The sequence below is a fragment of the Bombyx mandarina genome, chromosome A1 (assembly GCF_030267445.1).
Source record: "Bombyx mandarina strain Sakado chromosome A1, ASM3026744v2".
Lineage (NCBI taxonomy): Eukaryota > Metazoa > Arthropoda > Insecta > Lepidoptera > Bombycidae > Bombyx > Bombyx mandarina.
In genome coordinates this window covers 10922164-10943881 of record NC_143234.1, presented here as the reverse complement: position 1 = coordinate 10943881, position 21718 = coordinate 10922164, and the positions used below count along the sequence as shown (strand labels likewise).

General features: G+C 40.1%; 2 protein-coding genes across 3 annotated transcripts; both read right to left on the bottom strand.

Moving 5' to 3' along the window:
- Positions 1-8994: 8994 nt before the first annotated feature.
- LOC149499534 (uncharacterized) lies at positions 8995-10935 on the bottom strand. The gene has a single exon (XM_089739625.1). It carries the CDS (start codon positions 10639-10641, stop codon positions 8995-8997), a length of 1647 nt encoding a protein of 548 aa, XP_089595751.1. The 5' UTR covers positions 10642-10935.
- Positions 10936-15491: 4556 nt separating this feature from the next.
- Positions 15492-17079, bottom strand: LOC114240153 (uncharacterized). Of its 2 annotated transcripts, none has more exons than XM_028170604.2 (2): positions 16721-17079; positions 15492-16519 (listed from the first exon to the last, which is right to left on the bottom strand). In XM_028170604.2, exon 2 carries the CDS (start codon positions 16324-16326, stop codon positions 15883-15885), a length of 444 nt encoding a protein of 147 aa, XP_028026405.2. In that variant the 5' UTR covers positions 16327-16519; positions 16721-17079; the 3' UTR covers positions 15492-15882. The 2 variants fall into 2 exon arrangements, with proteins under 2 accessions (XP_028026405.2, XP_089595754.1); XM_089739628.1 differs by having other exon boundaries at positions 16235-16519.
- Positions 17080-21718: the final 4639 nt, after the last annotated feature.

The following is a 21718-nucleotide window of genomic DNA, read 5'->3' as shown; positions in this document are numbered from 1 at the left end:
TCAACATAAATGAAAGTACATACTTGTTGAACGTCAAAAAAAAAAACTACCGCCAATTCACAAGAACTAGCCTCCGTCCTGAGAAGAATTGGCAAGAAACTCAGCGGGCATGTCTTTTTTTTTTTTTTACATATGTAATTATTATTTATTTATTTTTTAATATTAGATTTTTTTTTAAAATATGAATTTTTTACAATGAGTAATATAACGTAACAATTACTACAATATTGAAATGCCTGGAGCGAGCAACTCATTCCCACTTTGTGCAATCTTCTAGATAATCATTGACTTTATAGTAAGCTTTATTGCACAGATGTTCTTTAATAGTTTTCTTAAACCTATGTATATGTAGGTTCTGAACATCTTGTGGGATTTTGTTGTACAGGCGCACAGACAAACACCCGAATGAATTGTATGAAATGAATCGTATCTTATGTAACCTACTCATCGGCACAACAAGCTTGTGTTTGTTCCTAGTATTTCTATTATGTATGTCCGACTGTTTAGGAAACTCCTCAATATGTTTACGAACATACATCAAATTTTCAAAAATGTACTGGGATGGCATAGTGAGAACTTTAATTTCTTTAAATTTCTCCCTCAGGGATTCCCTTGAGTGCATGTTATAAATAGCACGTATAGCTCTTTTCTGCAGAATAAATATCATTTCTACATCGGCCGCATTGCCCCATAGCAAAATGCCATAGGACATGACACTGTGGAAGTAACTAAAGTAAACTAAACGAGCCGTGTCCGCGTTTGTTAACATTCTAATTTTTTTTACTGCGTATGCTGCAGAGCTGAGCTTACTCGCCAATTTATGAATATGAGGTCCCCATTGCAGTTTGGAGTCCACTGTTATACCAAGAAATACGGTTGACTCAACCAGCTCCAATGATTCCTCAGAAACAATTACATCACTCTCCACTTGTCTCACATTTAAAGATGGTTTAATAAATTTTAAAGTAAATTTAATACATTTAGTTTTCTTACTATTCAATAATAGGTTATTGATACGGAACCAATGAACCACACACGAAATCGCATCATTCACTTCGTCATAGACTTGTAATTGTCGTTTAATTTTAAATAATAAAGATGTATCATCTGCGAATAATACGACCTCGTGTCGGGACTCAATAAAACTAGGTAAATCGTTTATATATATTAGAAATAAAAAAGGACCCAAAATGGAACCCTGAGGTACACCCATTTTCAACGTGGTGCCTGAAGATCTATTTCCTTTCACATCTACTGTTTGTATCCTTCCTGATAAATAGGAAGTAATAAGTTCCAATGCACCATCCCTAATACCATAGTGATGTAGTTTCCTCACCAATGTTTCATGTTCAACACAGTCAAATGCTTTGGACAAGTCACAGAAAATTCCAAGACAATCATGCGATTCCTCCCAAGATTTAAAAATATTTTTGACTAGATAAGCACCTGCATCAGTTGTAGAGCGACCCCTGGTAAACCCGAATTGTTTATTATGAAGCAGGTTATTTGAATTAAAATGTTCTAAAAGTTGTGTCAAAATAATTTTTTCAAAGATTTTACTCAACGTAGGGAGTACTGAAATAGGTCTATAGTTAGAGGGGTCATCAGTACTACCAGATTTAAAAAGAGATATCACTTTACTATGTTTCATTAAGTCAGGAAATACACCACACCTAATACAATCATTAAAAATACTAGCAAGATGAGGAGCAATAATGTCTATTACAGACTTCAAAACCTTTACTGATATTCCCCACAGGTCAACTGTATTTTTTACATTAAGGCTATTAAAACTTTGTAGCAAACAGACCGGTACGTCACTCTCGCGGCCGTATGCCCGCTCGCTATACATAGTTAGCATCTATGTCGATCTTTTTAACAGTGTATAATCTATGTTCCGGGCGCTTCCGTTTTTGAGCGTGAATAGCGTGCGCCCGCGTCTAAATGTATTTATTGTATAAAATTGAAAATTGTTTGTGTTAAAGGAAGATTAAAATTCGAAGTTCGATACTGGTGACTAACCCATAGTTTTAAATACCCCTGAGATCTACCCCTCACTATATCTGGCTGCCCAACGTTTCCTAATTTTTTTCTTGCTTGGACTAACAAAATGGCGCGCACGCTTTTGTGAAAATTTGCTAACTATTGTATGCTGTTGGTGCTTAATTGTAAAGAATGCCTTTAACTAGAAGTCAAGATCGCCAGCAACGTCGCGAAGATGACGTTATTCCTGCTGCAGATGCAAATGCCAACGAAAATCACGAGGAGCATGATAGCCCCCATGATCGCCCCCACGCCGAATCACGTAGCAACAATTCTACGTTCAACCTGGATGATGTTTCAGCGTTGATGGCCTCGCTGCAACGTTCGCAGGCCGAAACATTTAAGAGCATTATGTCGTACGTGATGGAACAAAGATCGTCGACTCCGGCACCTCCGCCGATGCCCCCAGTGAACGTAGATGGTACCTTGGCGCGTTGCAGAGCTTCTTTCAGCGGTGCACCTGGTGAATCTGTTGAGGCCTTTATAGATGCACTTGAAAGCTATACAGAATGCGTTCAAGTATCTGACGCTAACATCATACGAGGCCTAGCCATGCTATTGTCTGCTGACGCAGCTACGTGGTGGCTAGGATTAAAGCATCACATCTCCACTTGGAACGAAGCCAAAGAAAATTTAATATATGCATATGGCACCCGCCTTCCACCACATAGAATATATTTGGAAATATTTGCTTCCCCGCAGGATAACGAAAACACAGACAAGTTTGTTGCTCGTCACGAATACGAGCTTACGCTTATGGCAAAGCTACCGCGGGATGATATTACTGAAAAAGTACAACTTGATATGATATACGGGTTGCTTCATAATAGAATACGCACAAGATTGCGCCGTGAAGAAATCACATCTTTCAATTCATTATTAAACCATGCTCGGAATATAGAAGATTCGATAGAGGAGACTCAATCGAGACCAGTGTCGTCCACTAGTGGTGTGCGTTCGATCCGTGCCCAGCCGGCCCCGGCTGCGAGTCGGCCTGAACCGTGCGCCGCTCGTGCGAGTGCGCCGGCGCCGCGCGCGCGCTTTCCTAACTCCGCCGCGGCCGTCGTGCCCGCCACCGCTGTGCCTGTCGCTGTCGCCCAGCCTACCGTTGCCACGCCTGCCGCTGCTGTGCCAGGTTCTGCAGAGCAATTCGTGACCACGAAGAAACAGCGTCCAGTGTGCTCCTACTGCAAACGGTTTGGACATGCACGGGAACAGTGCCGTAAGTTAAACAACCGAGGTGAGCAAAGTCAATCTAACTTTTCCGAGGGTGTGCAAAATGACAATAATGCGTTTTACAGTGTTCAGTGTAATGTTAATAATTCTAACACAATTAGTTCTAATTTACCTGTTCAGAATGCAATGTATGATTTTAAGCAGCATGACAAAAATAATTTTCTGAGTAATTTTGAATGTCAAAATTTTTGTAACCGGGATGCAAATATTAATTATGCTACCATTAATAGAGGCCCTACTTCCAGAAAATCTTATTTTCATGCCAGTAATGATTCTGTGTCAAAGAATATTAACTGTAATTGCACTAGTAATAATGAGATGCCAACTTTTTGTGATTCTCATGTTTTATATAATCAGGATGTTCGGACAAAGTGTAAAAATTTAAATATTTGTTATAACCAGGGAACTAGACCTAAATGTAAGAACTCATTTTTACCTTATGATCAAATAATTGAACCAAATTGTAATAATTTAAAATTTTCAACTAATCATGACTGTGACACAAAAGGCAGTAAGTGTAATTTTGGAAAAATTAACGAATGTGTGGAAATTGATAATTGTTTGAATTTTAATTATTGTACATGTGAGGGAAGTGTTGTAGCGTCCGTGTACGACCGTGAGAGTGATGATAGGTATTTGCATTTACGGCCTATTTTCAAAATTCAAGTTCTCGGTAAACATGGTACTGCACTTATAGATACAGCAGCTAAGCATTGTATTGCTGGTCACACGCTGTATGCTCTCCTTCTGCATAAGGGTCACCCTCTTACTCCCTCCACTAGGCGAGTCAAACTTGCTGATGGGCATGTTCGGAATATGGATGTATTGACAACCATATTACCAGTGAGGTTAGAACACATAGTGATTAGTATTCCATTTATAATCTTCCCTGATTCTAATGATAATGAAACTTTACTGGGTATTGATTTTATTAATGCTGCCAAAGTTATTATTGATTTTCATCGTCATGAATGGTATTTTAGTACTGATGCTAAGGTGCATTATAAATTACTTTTTGAACCTATGTCTCGTGGTGTGTGCATAGCTTCTACTAACATGCTTCGGGATGATGAAGGTATGCACTTGCAATCAGCTGAGCGCCAAGCATTATCTGAGTTTCTTATTCGGCATGAAAGTATTTTTACAGCAGGGGGAGGTCCGACACCATTCATAGAACATTGCATAGACACCGGAGATCACCCCCCGATAGCTGTGCCGCCCTATCGCCTTAACCCTTCCAAGAAGGAGACGATGAAGAATGAAATAGAGAAGATGCTGGCAGATGACATCATTGAAGAGTGCGAATCCGCCTGGTGCTCTCCTGCATTGATGATACCGAATTCCAATGGTAATGTAAGATTCTGCGTGGATTACAGGCGCTTAAATGAAGTAACCAAATCGGATACTTACCCACTCCCACGCATTGATGATCTTCTCCAGAATACAAAGAAGAATTGTTACATTACCACAATAGACCTTCGTTCTTCATATTGGCAAGTTATGGTCCGAGAAGCAGACAGAGAAAAAACAGCTTTTGTCTGCCCCCTAGGCACTTACCGTTTTAAAAGAATGCCGTTCGGCTTGAAGAATGCGCCGGCGACTTTCCAAAGGCTTATTGATCGTCTACGCTCCTGTGCTGCTTTGAAGGATGTTACAGTACTTGCTTATCTAGACGATTTGTTAATTATTTCAGAAGGATTCCAGAAACACCTACAAGATCTGGAAGCTGTTTTTAGACGTTTGTCTGAATTTAAACTTCACTTAAACAGAGAGAAGTGCACTTTTGCCAAAGAAAGGGTCCGTTATCTGGGCCACGTCATCACTCCAGACGGTGTGTCTCCTGACCCTGAGAAGGTCAGTGCTGTCCTTAATATGCTGGAACCATCTAATCTAAAACATTTAAGAACTTTTCTCCAAACATGCTCTTGGTTCAGGAAGTTTATTCCAAACTTTTCAAAGATAGCAGAACCGCTTACTCGACTGACCAAGAAGAATTACACATGGAGCTGGGGACCTGAACAAACACAGGCATTCAAAGAATTGAAACGTCTGCTGACCACGGCGCCCGTACTTGTTCAAGCGAATTTTAAACAACCCTTAGTACTGCGTACCGACGCGAGCAACTATGCACTTGGCGCAGTTTTAGCTCAAGGGGAAGGCAAGGACGAAAGGCCTATCGAGTATGCTAGCCGCCTACTCACCGCAGCGGAGCGCAACTACTCTACTACAGAACGGGAAGCGCTTGCTGTAGTCTGGGCCGTGGAGCGTTTCAGGCCATACCTCGACGGCCAACCAATTATTATAGGCAGTGACCACCAACCCTTGCGTTGGTTGCTTTCTTTAAAGTCTCCTGCTGGTAGGTTGGTCCGTTGGGCGCTTAAACTCCAAGAATTTGACATCAGATTCGAGTACACCCCAGGAAAAGCTAACGTTGTCGCTGACACGTTAAGTAGACCGATCTGTTCCAACGAAACACAAAATAACTGCGGCATCTGTTCTGTCATTTGCGACCTGCCCACCAAGTCACCTACCCAGTTACGTCAAGACCAGTTGACTGATCCGGAAATACAGAAGATCGTCACAGAACTGGAAGGAGTGGATGAACTTGCTGCTAAAAGATGGTCAGAAAGAGGATTTCTAATGGAACAAGGTGTTTTATATCGACTTAATCCGGATTCTGATGCCGAGGCCCCACAATTAGTCATTCCTGCCCATCAAGTGACTGACGTTCTCAAAGAGCTTCACGATGCCCCTACCGCTGGACATGCAGGAATTGACCGGACTTACCAACAAGTCTCACGTCTGTTCTACTTCACAGGAATGAGAAGAATCATAACCGACTATGTAAAGGCATGTATCCATTGTCAACGCTATAAGGCTGCTAATACCAAGCCTCCAGGTCTATTGCAGACGCCGGTGATGAACCAGCGCAACGAGGTCTTGGCAGTTGATCTTTTCGGCCCGTTGCCACCTGGAAAACAGGGGGAGCGTTGGATCTTGCTTATAGAAGATACTGCTACGAGGTGGACAGAACTTTTCCCATTGAAGGAAGCTACTGCTGAGGCGTGTGCACATGTCCTCATAGAGGAGTATTTTATGAGATTTGGTCTTCCACGCCGACTAGTTTCTGATAATGGCGTACAATTTATTTCGGCAGTCATGCGTCAATGCATGTCCATCCTGGGGATAAAGCAAAACCTTATCCCTCTCTATCACCCAGAAGCAAACCCCGCCGAACGTAAAAACAGAGATCTTAAGATTTTGTTAGCACAACTCGTGGAATGTGACCACACTTCCTGGCCAAACATGTTACCAGTGATTCGGTTCGCTCTTAATAACGCTAAATGTCGCACCACAGGTATGTCACCTGCTTACTTGTCATTTGGCAGAGAGATGAGGTCCCCCACAGAAGTCACCCATGACCTTCGTGCTGTTCTAGATAAAGATAACTTTGTTCCCCAAATAACTCCCTATCTCAGGAAATTTGTTAACTCCTTTTCAGCGGTGCGCGAACGTGTAGAGACGCTTCAAGATAAAGCTAAAGGGTATGCTGATCGTTCGAGACGGCCCATTGAAACATTCAACGAAGGTGACATGGTTCTCATCAAATCACACGTCCTCAGTAAGAGCGCTAAAGGCCTTACTTCTAAGTTTGTTCCAAAACGCGATGGTCCGTATCGCATCGTTAAAAAGGTCAGCCCTACTACTTACCACGTCGCGCATGTTGACAAACCTGATGAAGTTTTAGGGAAATATCATGTGAACGATCTCACTCTATACCGTGAGAATCAGAGTGATGCTCTTCCGCGGCCGGTGATGCCTAAAAAGAAACGTGGTCGTCCCCCAAATAATGTTAAAACAGATTCTCGAGTTCCAGGGCATATGACGACACGGCATGCTGAACCATGTGCTGAAGCTCCACGTCTTTCTCCCGCAGCTGGTGGTATGGTTGGTCTTGCGCCTGTCCCTCAGCCCAGTAGTAATGAGATGCTAGTCCAGGAGCGAGGGCGTCCTCCAGGACTAGAGGGGGAGTATGTAGCAAACCGACCGGTACGTCACTCTCGCGGCCGTATGCCCGCTCGCTATACATAGTTAGCATCTATGTCGATCTTTTTAACAGTGTATAATCTATGTTCCGGGCGCTTCCGTTTTTGAGTGTGAATAGCGTGCGCCCGCGTCTAAATGTATTTATTGTATAAAATTGAAAATTGTTTGTGTTAAAGGAAGATTAAAATTCGAAGTTCGATACTGGTGACTAACCCATAGTTTTAAATACCCCTGAGATCTACCCCTCACTATAACTTTTTATTATATTGCTTGAATTAATTTCCTTAAATTTAAAAATTTCATTACATTTGTCGACATGGTTATGCAATAATATTTCAGCTGCTGTGGGGGATGAATTTAGAGAAGTGGTAGTTGAAACTGGAATGTCAGAGAAAAACTTTTCAAAAGCATTAGCCACATCTTCATGACTAGTTACCAATTTATCATCTATTTTTAATGAGAATTCTTGGTGGCTATTTCTGACTTTTCCACTTTCTCTATCAATGATGTTCCAAGTCATCTTTATCTTGTCAGGGGCATTTTTTATTAGTTCACTTAAATGTAAAGATTTTGCCGCTAAACAAACTTTTCTAAATAGTATTGAATAGTTCCTGACATATTGATGAAATGTTTCATCATTATTATAAGCTTTTTCAGAGTACAGATCATATAACTTTTTTCTACTTTTGTACACTCCGGTGGTGGCCCACTCGCTGAACACTGTTTTGTTTTTTAATGTTACAGTTTTAGGAATAAATACATCAGTAAAGACCAAATTAATTCTCTCAAACATATTCTGGTATGACAAATTTGGGTTTTTGTTATAAATAATTTCTGAATGTTCTTGCTTAATATTATTTCTAAACTTCTCAATTCGTTTTTTATTAATAGGAACAATCACAAGAGTATTTTTATCTTTAGAATTCATATTAGATTCAAAAGACACAAATTGTCCAATATGGTCTGATGTTAACTGATTAATAATTTTTTTGTTAATCGGTGTTACATTTGTAAATATGTTATCTAAACATGTTGCCGATGTGGTTGTTGTCCTAGTAGGCTCTAAAAATAAGTTTGGGAGGTTATATGACTTTAACAATATTCTGAATCTAATAGTGGCATTTGTGTTTTCTAAAAGATTAATATTAAAATCACCACATACAAAAATTTGTTTATTAGAGACAGAAAGCTTTAGCAATACATTTTCCAAAATATTTTCAAAAGAATCATATAACGCATCAGGAGGTCTGTAGACGCAGACAACAATGAGGTGCTCAAGCTCAACACAGGAAATTTCAATAATTCTCTCAACAGAGAGGGCCACTACATCCTTTCGTTCCTTACATTTCAAACATTTACTAACGAGAATCAGTGAGCCACCGCGAATAGCGTTCTCTCTGCAGAAGGAACTTGACAACTGGTGATCATTAAAATTAAACAATAATTCATAGTTTCTAAACCAGTGCTCAGTGACACAGAATACATTAATATTATGCATATTTAAAAACATTTCAATTTCTAGCTCTTTACCCATCATCCCTTGTAAATTTTGATGCACCAAATTGAATATGTTAATAATTGAAACGTTAACGTCTTTTGATGGGTATAATCTAGTTGTTGTATTAATAGATTTGTAATTGCAAGAGTGTGACTCCTTTGTCTTACTAATTAATTTAAATTGGAAGCAGATTCCAAAGTCTTAAAACATGTCATATTTTTTTCCTGCTCAATAGAAGCAGGTATTTTTTTAGCTAAATTTATAGCTAGGAAATTGTGTATAAAATACTGTAGCGATGTTGCTACTTGTCTAAAATTTTTATTAGTTAATTTAAATATGTCATTTTTTGATGTCCTTAAATATCGACATTTTATTATATTATTTATGTCTATTAATTTAAATGCATATTTTTTGGATGTCAAGATGCAGTTATTATTATCAAAAGCATTATAAATTTCATTATTAATATTAAATCTAATTTTGTTTTCTGTCGACAAGTCCTGCAAGTAAGGAAAGGTGAACATAATATTTTTTTTAATATTTAACATATTAACTTGTTCAACATAATGCAAAATTTGTTTTTGGTTAACGTTTTCTCTCCTCCCTAACATAATTATTATGACTGTGCTTAGACAATGTGTGGTATTTAAAATCTTATCAAATATTTGTGCTGGATTAGCACCTGGCATACAGTAATTAATCACATGTTGTCCAAAACAAAGGTCATGTAATGCCACACCCATCTGTTTCCCCAGCTCATCACTAAAAATTTTGATTTTAATTTTGTCTTCTCTAGAAACTTGTGAAGATGCAGTAGTAGGTAGACAGATAGGTGCCGCCTTCATAATATCATTGCTTTGAGACTCTAGCACTGAAAGAATAGACACATTATGTTTTTGAATTTCAACATGTGGTAGCTCCTGACAACCCGATGCAGAGCATTTACATTCAGCGTACTGCATTGTCAAAGAGTCAAAACGCTGTTGATTATAATTACAAGTATCAATTAAATTGTCCATTGCCAACACATGCTCACTAATGTCCCTCTGTGCTAGTTCATAGTTTAATGTAATGTTCTCTAAACTTGACTTTAAATTGTTTATTTGTGTAGATAAACATTCTATTTCTTCCATGTGTTTGTGATGTATTTGTTGACTCTGTTCAGTCAATACAGCTACCTGGTGTGAAAGTGAAGTTCTCTGCTTGCAAATGAACTTGATGTAATCCTGAGACTTGTAATTCCTCAATTTACGTTGAGTCTTATATATTAATTTATTAATTTTAACATATTTCCTTAGTTTATTTTTACTTAAAATTAACTGGGAGCGCTCTGAGGTCTCTGCATCACTACCAGTCAGATCAATAGTAGTCATGTCAAAATTCAAGGCAGTATCTACAGCAACCAAAGAGGGTTCGCTCTTAACCAGTTCCGAATATAAGCTCTGAGGCTGCTTTTCCTTAAGTTTACATAACTCTGACCGCAAGTCAGAAATACAATCATCAGCCTTAGCCAATTTATGTCTCAACTCAGCGGTGATTTTCAATGAATCACAAAATTCATCACTGCATTGAGAAAAGGTGTTAATCGTATCCTGCAACTTCTGGTTGGTCTCAAGAGCTTCACTGTGTTCAATGAAGAGCTGAGACAATTGTTTTTTAAGGTCAGTATTCTTAGAGATGACTGACAGCATCTCCTCTTCATTTTGTTCACTTTCTTGTAAAAGTATATCATATTTTTCGCTAGTATTTTTTAATTGTTCTAAAGCAATACGAAGCTGTTCATCAACCTGACGAGATTTGATGCTGCGAGTCATCATTTTAAAATAAATTACAATAAAATATGTAAAGAAAATTTACGAAGTTGCCGGTCAGATTACCCTCAAATTACAAAATATTACACACTCACCAAGCAAAATTACAATTAAATAACGTTTTAAAGCACTATTTATAATATAGTTTTACTTATTTATACACCTTTAACACTACTTTGATATGTTTTAATGATATTATGAAGTTTTAGTTTATTTTTAATTAATTTATTTACGGGAGCAGAGAAATCGAACCGAACACAACCGAACCGACCATAGACCGTACCATACCGATAACCGACCATAATAGAGCGACCGGTCGACGGTGTATCGCGTTCCGACCCGGTAGGCTGATTCTGGTCCAGCAGGGTATTCCGGGACACCAGCGGCACCATCTGGGCGGCCTGACGGGCTGCCGTACCGAGACGGCCGACGTTTCAGAGCCTTCGATTCGCCTCGAAGGCTTCGTCGGCTGGGCGTCCTTGGGGTGAGCCGCGCCGTCTGGTTGTAGTGTTGACCGCGGTAACCCCCCTACCTCATCCGGGTTCTGACCTCGGAGGGGATCGGACGTCGGGTGTAAGAGTGCAGGGGAGTCGTTTAGTGAGTGGGCCTGCGGTCTGCTCACAACACCATGCAGATCGTTTAGTCTCACATACTCCGAGCGCCCGGACCTCGTAGAAGGTTCGGCCCGCTACCTCTTGTGAGTCCGCGCGGGTAGCCACCACCACCCTGCCTATCTGCCACGGCAGGCGTGAAGCAGTAATGCGTTTCGGTTTGAAGTGTGGTGCAGCCGTTATAACTATACTTGAGACCTATCAAGGTGCACCACCGCATTTACGTTGTAGATGTCTATGGGCTCCAGTAACCATTTAACATCAGGTGGGCTGTGAGTACGTCCACCCCTCTAAGCAAGAAAAAAAAAGTGAATGAACAATTCGTTTCTTATTGCCATACGTTTGTTTTAAAATGTCTCATACCTGTTCATAATTGGTTTCAGTCACAGATAAATGCTTGAGTAGGGCAGCCGCTTCATCAGCAACACTTGACTTTATGTAGTGTAATTTTTGAACTTTTGTTAATGAACTATCGTGATGAACGAGTGAAGTAAATATGTCGTTGTAGATTGGCCAATCATCGTAATGTCCAGTAAACGTGGGTAATTGTATGTGGGGTAATTTAATATTCAAACCTTGTTTTATAAATTTTGTAGTGGTACCTGTAGTTTGTATGAAAGCGTGAAAAAATATTCTTCAGATCTGATGTTATATCCATATTATTATCGACTAGAAGTGAGGTAGTTAACAAAAAGAAATAAATAACACAGAACTGGCCTAATTATATTTCACTGAATTAACAAAACTTCTAACAAAATGATTTCAATTTACTATTAACGAAAACTGTTAAAATTACATAAGTCCCAAACATGTTTCAACAAGAACCGCACACACGAACGCCACGCACAAAAGAGAGGCAAAGGCGCAGTGGTTGCGCTATGCCGTTGGTAGACCAAAATTGTAACGGTCATCTATTACAAAAATGAGTGTGGACTGTATTTGCGTTGTTTAACTATGACACTTTCTCGGGCCGTGGCGGGAAGAAACATAGGAACACAACCCGAGGGAAATTGTACAGGAAAACGCCGTACCTGGAGACGATGGAGTCGTCCGAATCACGGCTGCTAGAAGTGCTTGAAGCCAGTTGGTGTATCTTCTATCTTGCACGACACTGTGATACACTGACACTAATGTTGTATAAGAATAAAGTCTTAGGCCATCTCAATAATTAAATCACAAAATAACTGATTTCTGTAATGCGGAGCGCGCGCTAGGTAACCGCCTTCTTTTTTTCTTTTCTGTGTGTGCCCGCGACGCTCGTACTAGCCAATCCAGGGCGCGGGGGATGGGTGAGGAAGGGGAAGGTAAAAGTGTCATAGCTGCCATATTATTATAAAAACACCTATCTACAAATCTGTTATGACGCTGGCGCAACCACGCAGCAAGGGATCGTTTTTATAGTTTTAGCGCTGGCTCTCGGTCGGGGGTTACCTGGACTCGGTAACAATATATAATTCTTCAATGTTGCTGTACACATTCTCTTGAAAATATCGTATATCTGATCCTGTTTCTTTAGTGAGTGTACAATCCCAATCCAGCCTCCTCGGTGAGCCTAGAGCTTCGGAAACCAGCACGAGGGGCCTGCCGAACACGTGCCGCGATCGCGCGGTGCCGTGATGTATTTTCTTAATAGATTATTAGCTTATCACTCGCCACAAACCGATGACCTCGTCGTATCGCGCCTTAGAATAGAAGGCCACCGCGGGATTTCCACCAATGCTATGAGCGCGGACAGACGGTGGGATGGCCCTCTCTTGCTCCCTCTCCCTCGTTGCCCACGGCCTTAGTGGCCACAGTTACTGGGTTCACCTCGGTCTAATATCGGAAGCCCGAGATAGCTTGGGCTTCCTATGAAAGCTGTCCAATTGGAACTATTGCCGTCTTAATCCCCTCTGTACTGTGAATAAGCAATTTATGTACAGTAGCAGCATCTAGTACTACGAGTAGAGACTTAGATAAAGTCTTCTTTTCTCGAGACAAAACTTTTTGAATTCAACAAGATTTATCTCGAAGCCAGAAGACAATGTCCTCAACAATACATCAAAGTGTTTGTTGATTTTTCTTTATCTATGAAGTATTCCAGATGGTCTGTATGTATACTTCACTGGTGACCCCGATGTGACGTAAAATCGTATGATTTCTGTGCTTCGTTGAGATGTGCGAGTTGACTTGCTCACTCGCCACACTACTCCCCCGGCGAGACCGTGACTACGGGCGATAGTATATTGGGAATCGGACTATCCTCCCACTCCTAGTCTTTATGGGAACGGAAGCGCGTTTTAATAACCTTGGAAGAATTCCAAAGTCTAATGGGTTATCGATGATCATTTGCACAATTCGATCGTAAACGTCAGTTATCGCTGCTCCTGCAGCACACTCAAAAAAGTTTCCTAAGTCACGTAGCACTCCACTCGCTTTCAGGGTGGCGAAGAAGCTGCATAGCGGTCCTTCACTTGGAAGTATAAAAGAGTATCTTTCACTCGTTGTAAACATTTCAGGTAGTATATTATAATGAGCAGTTAACATAAGGTTTAAATTAACTGGATTAGATATTGCACCCAATAGTACTGTATTATTAATCTGGATAGGGTATTTCTCAGGTAGTCTTCCATTTAAACTATGCTCGTCCATCTCCTCAAAAAGCTCACGAACGTTCAGAATTACGTCTCTATGCATAGCAATTAAATCATCTCATATTTCGCCAAGATTTAGTCCCTCAAAAAGGCTAATGCGGGAAAAGTTTGCATTATGGGCACGCTCGGTGTTACAAAATGCCGAAACATTCATATGTATTTGCTCAATTGGGATATCACACCCAGTCAATTCATCAAGAGGAAAACCAATCTTTTGTGGCTCGAGTACAATGTTATTATTGATGGTTACACTGTTGGGCTCGCGAATCAACGTATATGCACGCAAAACCATTTTATCAATTAATGACATATTATACTTGATAAATTCATCAACATTGGAGAATACTCCTGTATAAAGAGGGTTCTTTATAATGTATGCTCTTCGTGCCGGACCTAATAATAACACCTTATAGCGGCATTCATTTGCATCTTGAATTTGAAAAATCCATTCTTTTGGGCCATATCCTTGTGTAGCTAATGTCGAAAAAGTTACTTTAACCTCAGAATTAGACTTCTGAATGTTTGCGATCGCGCTCAAAATATCTAAAAAGTTACATAAGCTTTCTTCTTTACTAGGTTTTTCCACTTCTAACTCCCGAGTCGCTCCAACCGCGTCCAGCGTCATTAGTTTGCAGAAATTCAAGTCTATTTAATCCACCGTTGGCGGTCGGGACGACACGCCCTAACGGATGATTTCCTGGAATGTTAGCTGTTTCAAGTATTCCCGCCTCTGTACCAGCGATTAAAATGGCTGACTCAATGGCGTGCAAGGTTCTCTGGGTTATACCATTCCATCGAGGATCTACACTATATGGAAGAAGTATTTTTGCCGCTAGTGCAGTAAGCGCTCTAGCGTATATGTCGCTAGACAAAAGATCGTCAAAATCAACATTGAATACGAACGCTCCTGGAGCCATGTGCGAGTTGACTTGCTCACTCGCCACATCTACATTAAAATTCGTGCCTCATAATTCCTGTAATGCTTTAACATCATAAAATTGATTGTAGGTCATTTCAACAACTGTATGGTTTTCCAGTATTTTTTTGCAGTGGTAATCAACGTTTTATATTGTTCTGGTATATAAATTGAGCCCAACTGCAAATTTCATATTATTTGTCTTTCAATCACACTATGTAAGTTATATCTCCTTCCTTCTGTGAATGACCGCGTATTAAAAACTTGTGAATAACTTAACTGGCAATTTGTTGACGGCGTAGGCATAGGCAGATAAACTTATTTTTTTGTTGACCACCACAATTATATGAATAGAAAATTACGTCAATTTTAGATTTAATGTAGTTAAAAGTACGCAGCTGCCAATTTCAATAGCTCCTCTCTTTCCCTCTGTTTCATCCCTTAGTTATGACATATGACATATTTTGCCCTTAAATCGCTGATAGTAAAATTAAGGCAGTTGATCCTGGATTTATAGAAGAACAAGAATATTTATTTGTCCTTTAGGAATCTGTAATACAGCCTGTAAGTCGTAAACTGCTACAATTGTGCCATCTGTCTTATTTTTGTCATTTTCTTTTTCAGTCCTTGCTAATTCTTTTAGATGCTATTCATATTCCTGGATTAACTTGCACTTTTCTTCTTCTTCGAATTCGTGAAAGGCTCTGAAACGTTGGCCGTCTCGGTACGGCAGCCAGTCAGGCCGCCCAGACGGTGCCACTGGTGTCCAGGAATATCCCCCTCGACCAGAACCAGCTGCCGGATCGGGGCGCGATACACCGCCAACCGGTTGCTGTATTATTGATGCTCCATGACAGCGCGCTAGAGTGATGGTAGCGCGCTGCGCGGCCTCGACCCCCTCAGGTCGCCCCGTGACCTTCATCGGGGGGGAAGCCGCCACCTACAGGGGCCAGAATGTGCGGGCGTAATCCCTCCTCCGGCTCCCGGCTCGACGGCGACGGATCGGCGCGGAAAGGGCAAAACTCTCCCTCTCGTTCCGCCGCCTTCTTCTGCGATATGGTGTTCTCGCAGAAGTCGACCATCGTCTTCACGGTTGGCGATGCTCGACTACGCCCCCCTTATTTTTGTTTCGGCTCCTGCCGAGCCCCACCTTCGCAGGCTGGAACGGGACAGGAGGTTTCGTTGCAGGGGCGGATGTAGGTGCCCCCGCAGCAGCAGTCGTGTAGGCAGTTGCGGCGGGGTCCCGCGCGGGTATTGATGCCTTTTTGGGGCCGCTATGCGTTTTTACGGCCGCGGTCTTGCGAGGTGCCGGCACAAGGGCACCACCTTTTGTTTCATGGGCCAGGGACAGTCTCGCGCGGTCTATGGTGGAGCTTCTCGTTTCCAGCATCGCGAGCCACCACCTCAATTCCTCAACCTCATTGACGTGTTTCACTTCGGGCGGAGGGGAGGCAGAGGCCGAGTTGCGCTGTTTCTCCACTAGGTCGTTGACCAGCGTGCGCATCTCGGCCATGTCAACTTTCACTATCATTTCTTTTATTTTCAAATTTAAATATCTTTAATTACTGTAATTAAAGATTTTAATTTTCGTATTTAATATTATCGTTTATCAACTCGTTTCGTATCAAGTTGCTTGTCAAATACTTTTTTCTTTTCTGAGTAATACTCAGCTATTGCAACATTCCTTGCTGATCTTCCTTCATCTCGATTACGTTTTTTTGTACCTGGAAATAAAAATGAATGTTTCTTGAGAATTGCCGTTTAACAATTTTTTTTTTTTTTTACACAGGTGGCCTCAAACTGTTTATTTTCAATTTGTTTTATAATGAGTATTAGTGAATGCACATATGTACATATTATTATAACACTAAAAACACATGCATACTTTATAGCATAAAAAATTATTAAATCAAAATTATTTTTACCTGTTCCAGGTTTAGTAAATGTGACATGGTGAGGTTTTTCTGGAGCCACCAGAACCTCACTATTATCATTCAGCTCACAATCCAACACCATAGATTGCGCCAAAGACACTGGTGGTGTTGAGTTATTTTTAGCATCCACAGTTAAAACCCTGGCATCTTTACAAGAGTCAATATTAGCACAGTCACAGTCACTACAACCAGCAGTTAACATTTCTCGTTTCCTATCATCACCAAATGGCACTACAAATCCACTGACTGCTTCCTAATTATGAACCCACTCTGTCCAATATTTCGTCTGAAAGTATGTATTCAGCAACACCACCACCAGTCTGGAAAACAAATTGAATATTTTTAATCACAATACCTAGAAATGTCATGTCTAATATAGGAAATAGCAGTGTCACAATGATTCAAACTGGCCTTAATGCAATTCATCCTTATCTTAGAATTGTTTTTGCGACAGTTCTTCTTTAAATTTTCCCATTTTAATTTTAGTTGTTGCGGTGTTCGATGGCAAGTTTTTTTTTTTTTTTTATAACAACGAGAGGCAAACGAGCAAGACGGGTCACCTGATGGTAAGTGATTCACCGCCGCCCACGGTCACCAGCGTTTACGCCAGTGCGTTGCCTACCCTTCAGGTAAGAATATGCTCTTTTCTTGAATAACCCAATGTCGCAGTTGTTGGGGAAGACCGCTGATGGCAACGAATTCCAGAGATTTACTGTGCGTGGCAGAAAACTGTTTTTAAAACGCATTGTAGTGGAACGCCAACCATCCAGATGGTGCGGATGATAGTTCCGGCGAGACGATCGGTTGCGAAAATCAGCGGCTTTTATTAAATTGAACAGCTCCTTAGTAGTATTTGCGTTAAATCGCTCCGCTATGCAAAACCACTCTTGTTTCTTTAAATTATTATTGTTGACTGACATTTCTTACTTCTTTTCTCAACCAATTTTTGCATCTTGATCGGCAGAAGTGCGTTATCAACAACGCTGCCATTATAGCACACATGATTGTCACTGTAATATATAAGTATGTGAAAGAATTAATTTTCTCTTCCACATTCTTTTGGTGGATAGCACCATCAATAACGACATTATCTTGCTGCTTACTTTCGTGTCCACCCATTTTGTATTTAGTACTAGTTGATTTGACGAAGAATACGAAATGAATAAGTGAAGTCAATAAACATCCGTATTCATCATTCAAGCAAAAAAAAAATAATTTACAAACTCCCAACATATTAACATAATAACCTAAATACAAAAAATATTGCTACATATAATAAGATGCTTTAATAACAAAATTAAATATAAAGTACTCATTGAAACGTACGGGCCTTCTATGTGGACGGACTATAAGGCCGTACCGTGTGATATGAGCAGTGTCAGCAGCACTGGCTTCGGGCAAATATGCTGCACAAGCGCTAATACGAGTATCTACTTGCAAGTTCTCTGCAGAAATTTCGCAAAAAATAGGTTTGCTACAATTAGGCATAACTACTTTTCTCAACCTTATCATTCTGCAATAGCGTGCATCTTGCACAAGCGTGACATCATTCGCTTGACAATCCACTAATTCTTCAAAATCTAGAGGGCGAATGCTATTAGATGATACTTCATAACCTAAAAAAAATCCAGTTTCTCTTCCGCAAAACTAATAAGACCGGAGGTCGTGTCATTAAGTAAGCATTGTCCGTGCTGAGATTAGCCTGCAAGTAAGTGCCAGTGCTGCTCGAAGTCTGTGTTGAGTCGAGACTGAGCTTGAATGCTGCGTCAGTACCGTGAGTAGTCCATGTATGCAGAGCTGCCACGCCGAAGATGTATGACCTCAAGCGTCGATGATCCGGTCGTGGGCTGCGATGAACTGCAGCGGCGTGATGAGGCAGTAAAAGTACATGCCATAGGGCCAGGAAGCGCGGTGAGTCGGTTGCAATGGTCCTGTTGAGGCTGCAATGCTGGCTTGCTGTGGGACGACTATCGATGAATTGTTTTTCATCTGCGAGAATGTGGGAAATTGCGGTAGCTAAAGTTCTTCGTTTCGTGGTAAAGGCGCCACAAGCGGTTGCGCAATGAGTGCGCCACCCACGTGCTGAGCCGGATACATCGTCACCAAAAATATGATGCACGATCACGTCGGGGTCACCAGTGTGAGGTTTTTATGGTGTTGAGGGTTTATTGTGCGTTCTCCTATGGAAACCTCATCAGAGTGGTCAATAAAACACAGTATAATTATATGTTTATTCGTGTCAGCAACCGCGGTGGATCGCTGCACTTTAACCACTGACTGACTCGTAAGCTGCTCATTACTGTATGCACAATAAACTGCATATTAAGCGAAGCGGGGCGGGGTATCATTCTCACTCATCTGATGAGATATGTGCCTGATGAAGACTCTTCTAGCTCGGAACACCTGTATACTTCTGTTAGTGAAACAGAGGTCGAGCAGCCAGAAGAAATGGTAGTGTCGGGGAAGCGTCATAGAAAACTACCAGAAAGATATGGTTTTGGCAATTTGTGTCTACAAAATGTTAAAAATCTTACATATGAGGATGTTATGAATGGACCAGAACGAGATGAATGGCGTAAGGCTATGGAGGATGAGATGCGATCATTTAGCAGACAAATCTAGTAGTGACACAGTTGTGCAGTGTAAGTGGGTATATAAGAAAAAACTCAACAGTGACAATACAGTGCGGTACCAAGCCCGTTAAGTTGCAAAGGGCTTTACTCAAAAACAAGGTATCGATTTTAAGGAAACTTTTTCGCTAGTATTGCGGTATTCTGTTTTAAAATTATTGTTTGCATTAAGTGTAAAACTAAATATGACTATTACCCATTATGATGTGACTACAGCATTCCTAAATGGTAATTTAGAAGAGTCTATTTACGTGCAGCCGCCTCCATACCTAGCTCTTCAAGGGAAAGTTCTGAAGCTTAAAAAGGCAATATATGGTTTAAGCTTTACTACACAGTCATAATTTATTTATTTAAGGATTACCGACAGGGTTTACAGTAAGACATAAAATAACATTGACATGTTTAGAGCAATTGATAACTGCAACTCTAATTATAGGCAATCACAGCATGCATTACATTAACATATTAATATAGATTTAACAATACTATAAATAATAATAAAAAATTAAAAATAGAAAGACAACAAGGACAGTAATACCCGAGTACTCAGACCAAGGCCGAGGCTGAGGTTCAACAACAACTTTTTATAATTTTGTTCTTAAATATTGGAAGGGAATCGCCAAATATGTCAAGGTTAACAACTTTTCTAACTAGATTATTATAAAGGTTGGGAGTCGACAGTACCGCTCATAACTTGATGTAAAAAACATAAGCCTAACATATCGCGGCGATCACTCAATGTTTGCATTTTAAAATATTTAACCCTATCAACATAAGATTCAACATAATTAGGCGGCCTAAAACGGTACATGTGGCGAAGTAACTTTTTTTGAATTCTCTCAATCCTGTTAATATGGGTTTTGTATGTAGGACACCACACAGTACTGCAGTAATCAAGTTTGCTTCTAACATAACTGTTGTAAAGCATTAGCGTAGTGGAAACCTTCTTAAACTCCCTACCATTCCTAAGTACAAAACCCAGTGATTTGTTCGCGGCATCTATAATTTTGTCAATGTGCTTAGTGAAATTCAGCTTGGTATCAAGCTCCACCCCTAAATCACGAGTCTGAAAAACTTCACTCAAGCATTCCCCTGAAATATGATATTGTGTTGGTATTATATTGCGTTTTAATGTAAATTTTATATGTAGACATTTCGAAATATTCAAATACATTTTATTAATTTGGCACCAATCAACCAATTTATCAATATCTCTCTGTAATAGTTCAGCATCATTCACATCATTTATAACACGCATTATTTTAAGATCGTGAGCAAATAGGTAACAGGTAGAATATTTAAAAAGATTTATAATTTCGTTGATAAAGATGTTAAAAAATAGTGGACCCAAGATGGAACCCTGAGGTACACCCGAAGAAGCTATGAATGGATTGGAACTGTGCCCGTCAATAACAACCTGTGATGGCCTTTGGTTTAGATACGAAGAACACCATCTAAGCAGAGGAACTTCGATACCAAATTGATGTAGTTTTTCTAGTAAAATGCTGTGTTTAACTTTATCAAAAGCCTTAGAAAAATCAGTATATATTGCGTCAACTTGCCCAGAATTGTCAACGATGACCGCAACATCATCTACGTATTGAAATAAATTCGTATTTGTGGACCGCTTCGTCATGAAGCCATGCTGAAATGGGGACAGCTGGTTTCTTACATGATTGTAAATATGAGTATAAACTAAGCTTTCGAAGACTTTAGCAAATGTACAAAGGATGGAGATGGGCCGATAATTAGTTATTAGATCTTTTTCCCCATTCTTATGTATGGGAACTATTAGGGCTTCCTTCCACTTTTCAGGGAAAATCCCTGATAATAATGAATGATTGAATATTAAAAACAAGGGTGTGGAGAGTTGTTCAGCACAATTAACGATAAATTGTGGTGGGATATTGTCTGGCCCCACTCCCTTGGTTAGATCCAGATTTTCCAACTTCCGTCTGACACTGTTAACTTCAATGTGAACAGCCCGCATACTACATTTTGTGTCTATCCAGTCAACATTAATATTGCTGTACACATTGTCATCTGCTTCAAACACAGAAGAGAAATATTTTGCAAATAGATCGCTGATGACATCTACACTGTGACCTTTTACGTCGTTAAGACTCATAGTGGGTGGATAGTTAGAACTAAAATTACGTTTCTTTTTAATGTGCGACCAGAAGTATTTAGGGTTCTTGGATATTAAATTTTCTAAAGAGATTATATAATCGTTATAACATTTACGCATGACCCTTTCACAATCAGCACGCAAGTAATTGAATTCTATTTTGTCTAATGGATTTTTATGTTTTTTGTATTTGGTATGGTATTTGTGTTTCAGTTTTAACATTTTTACTAA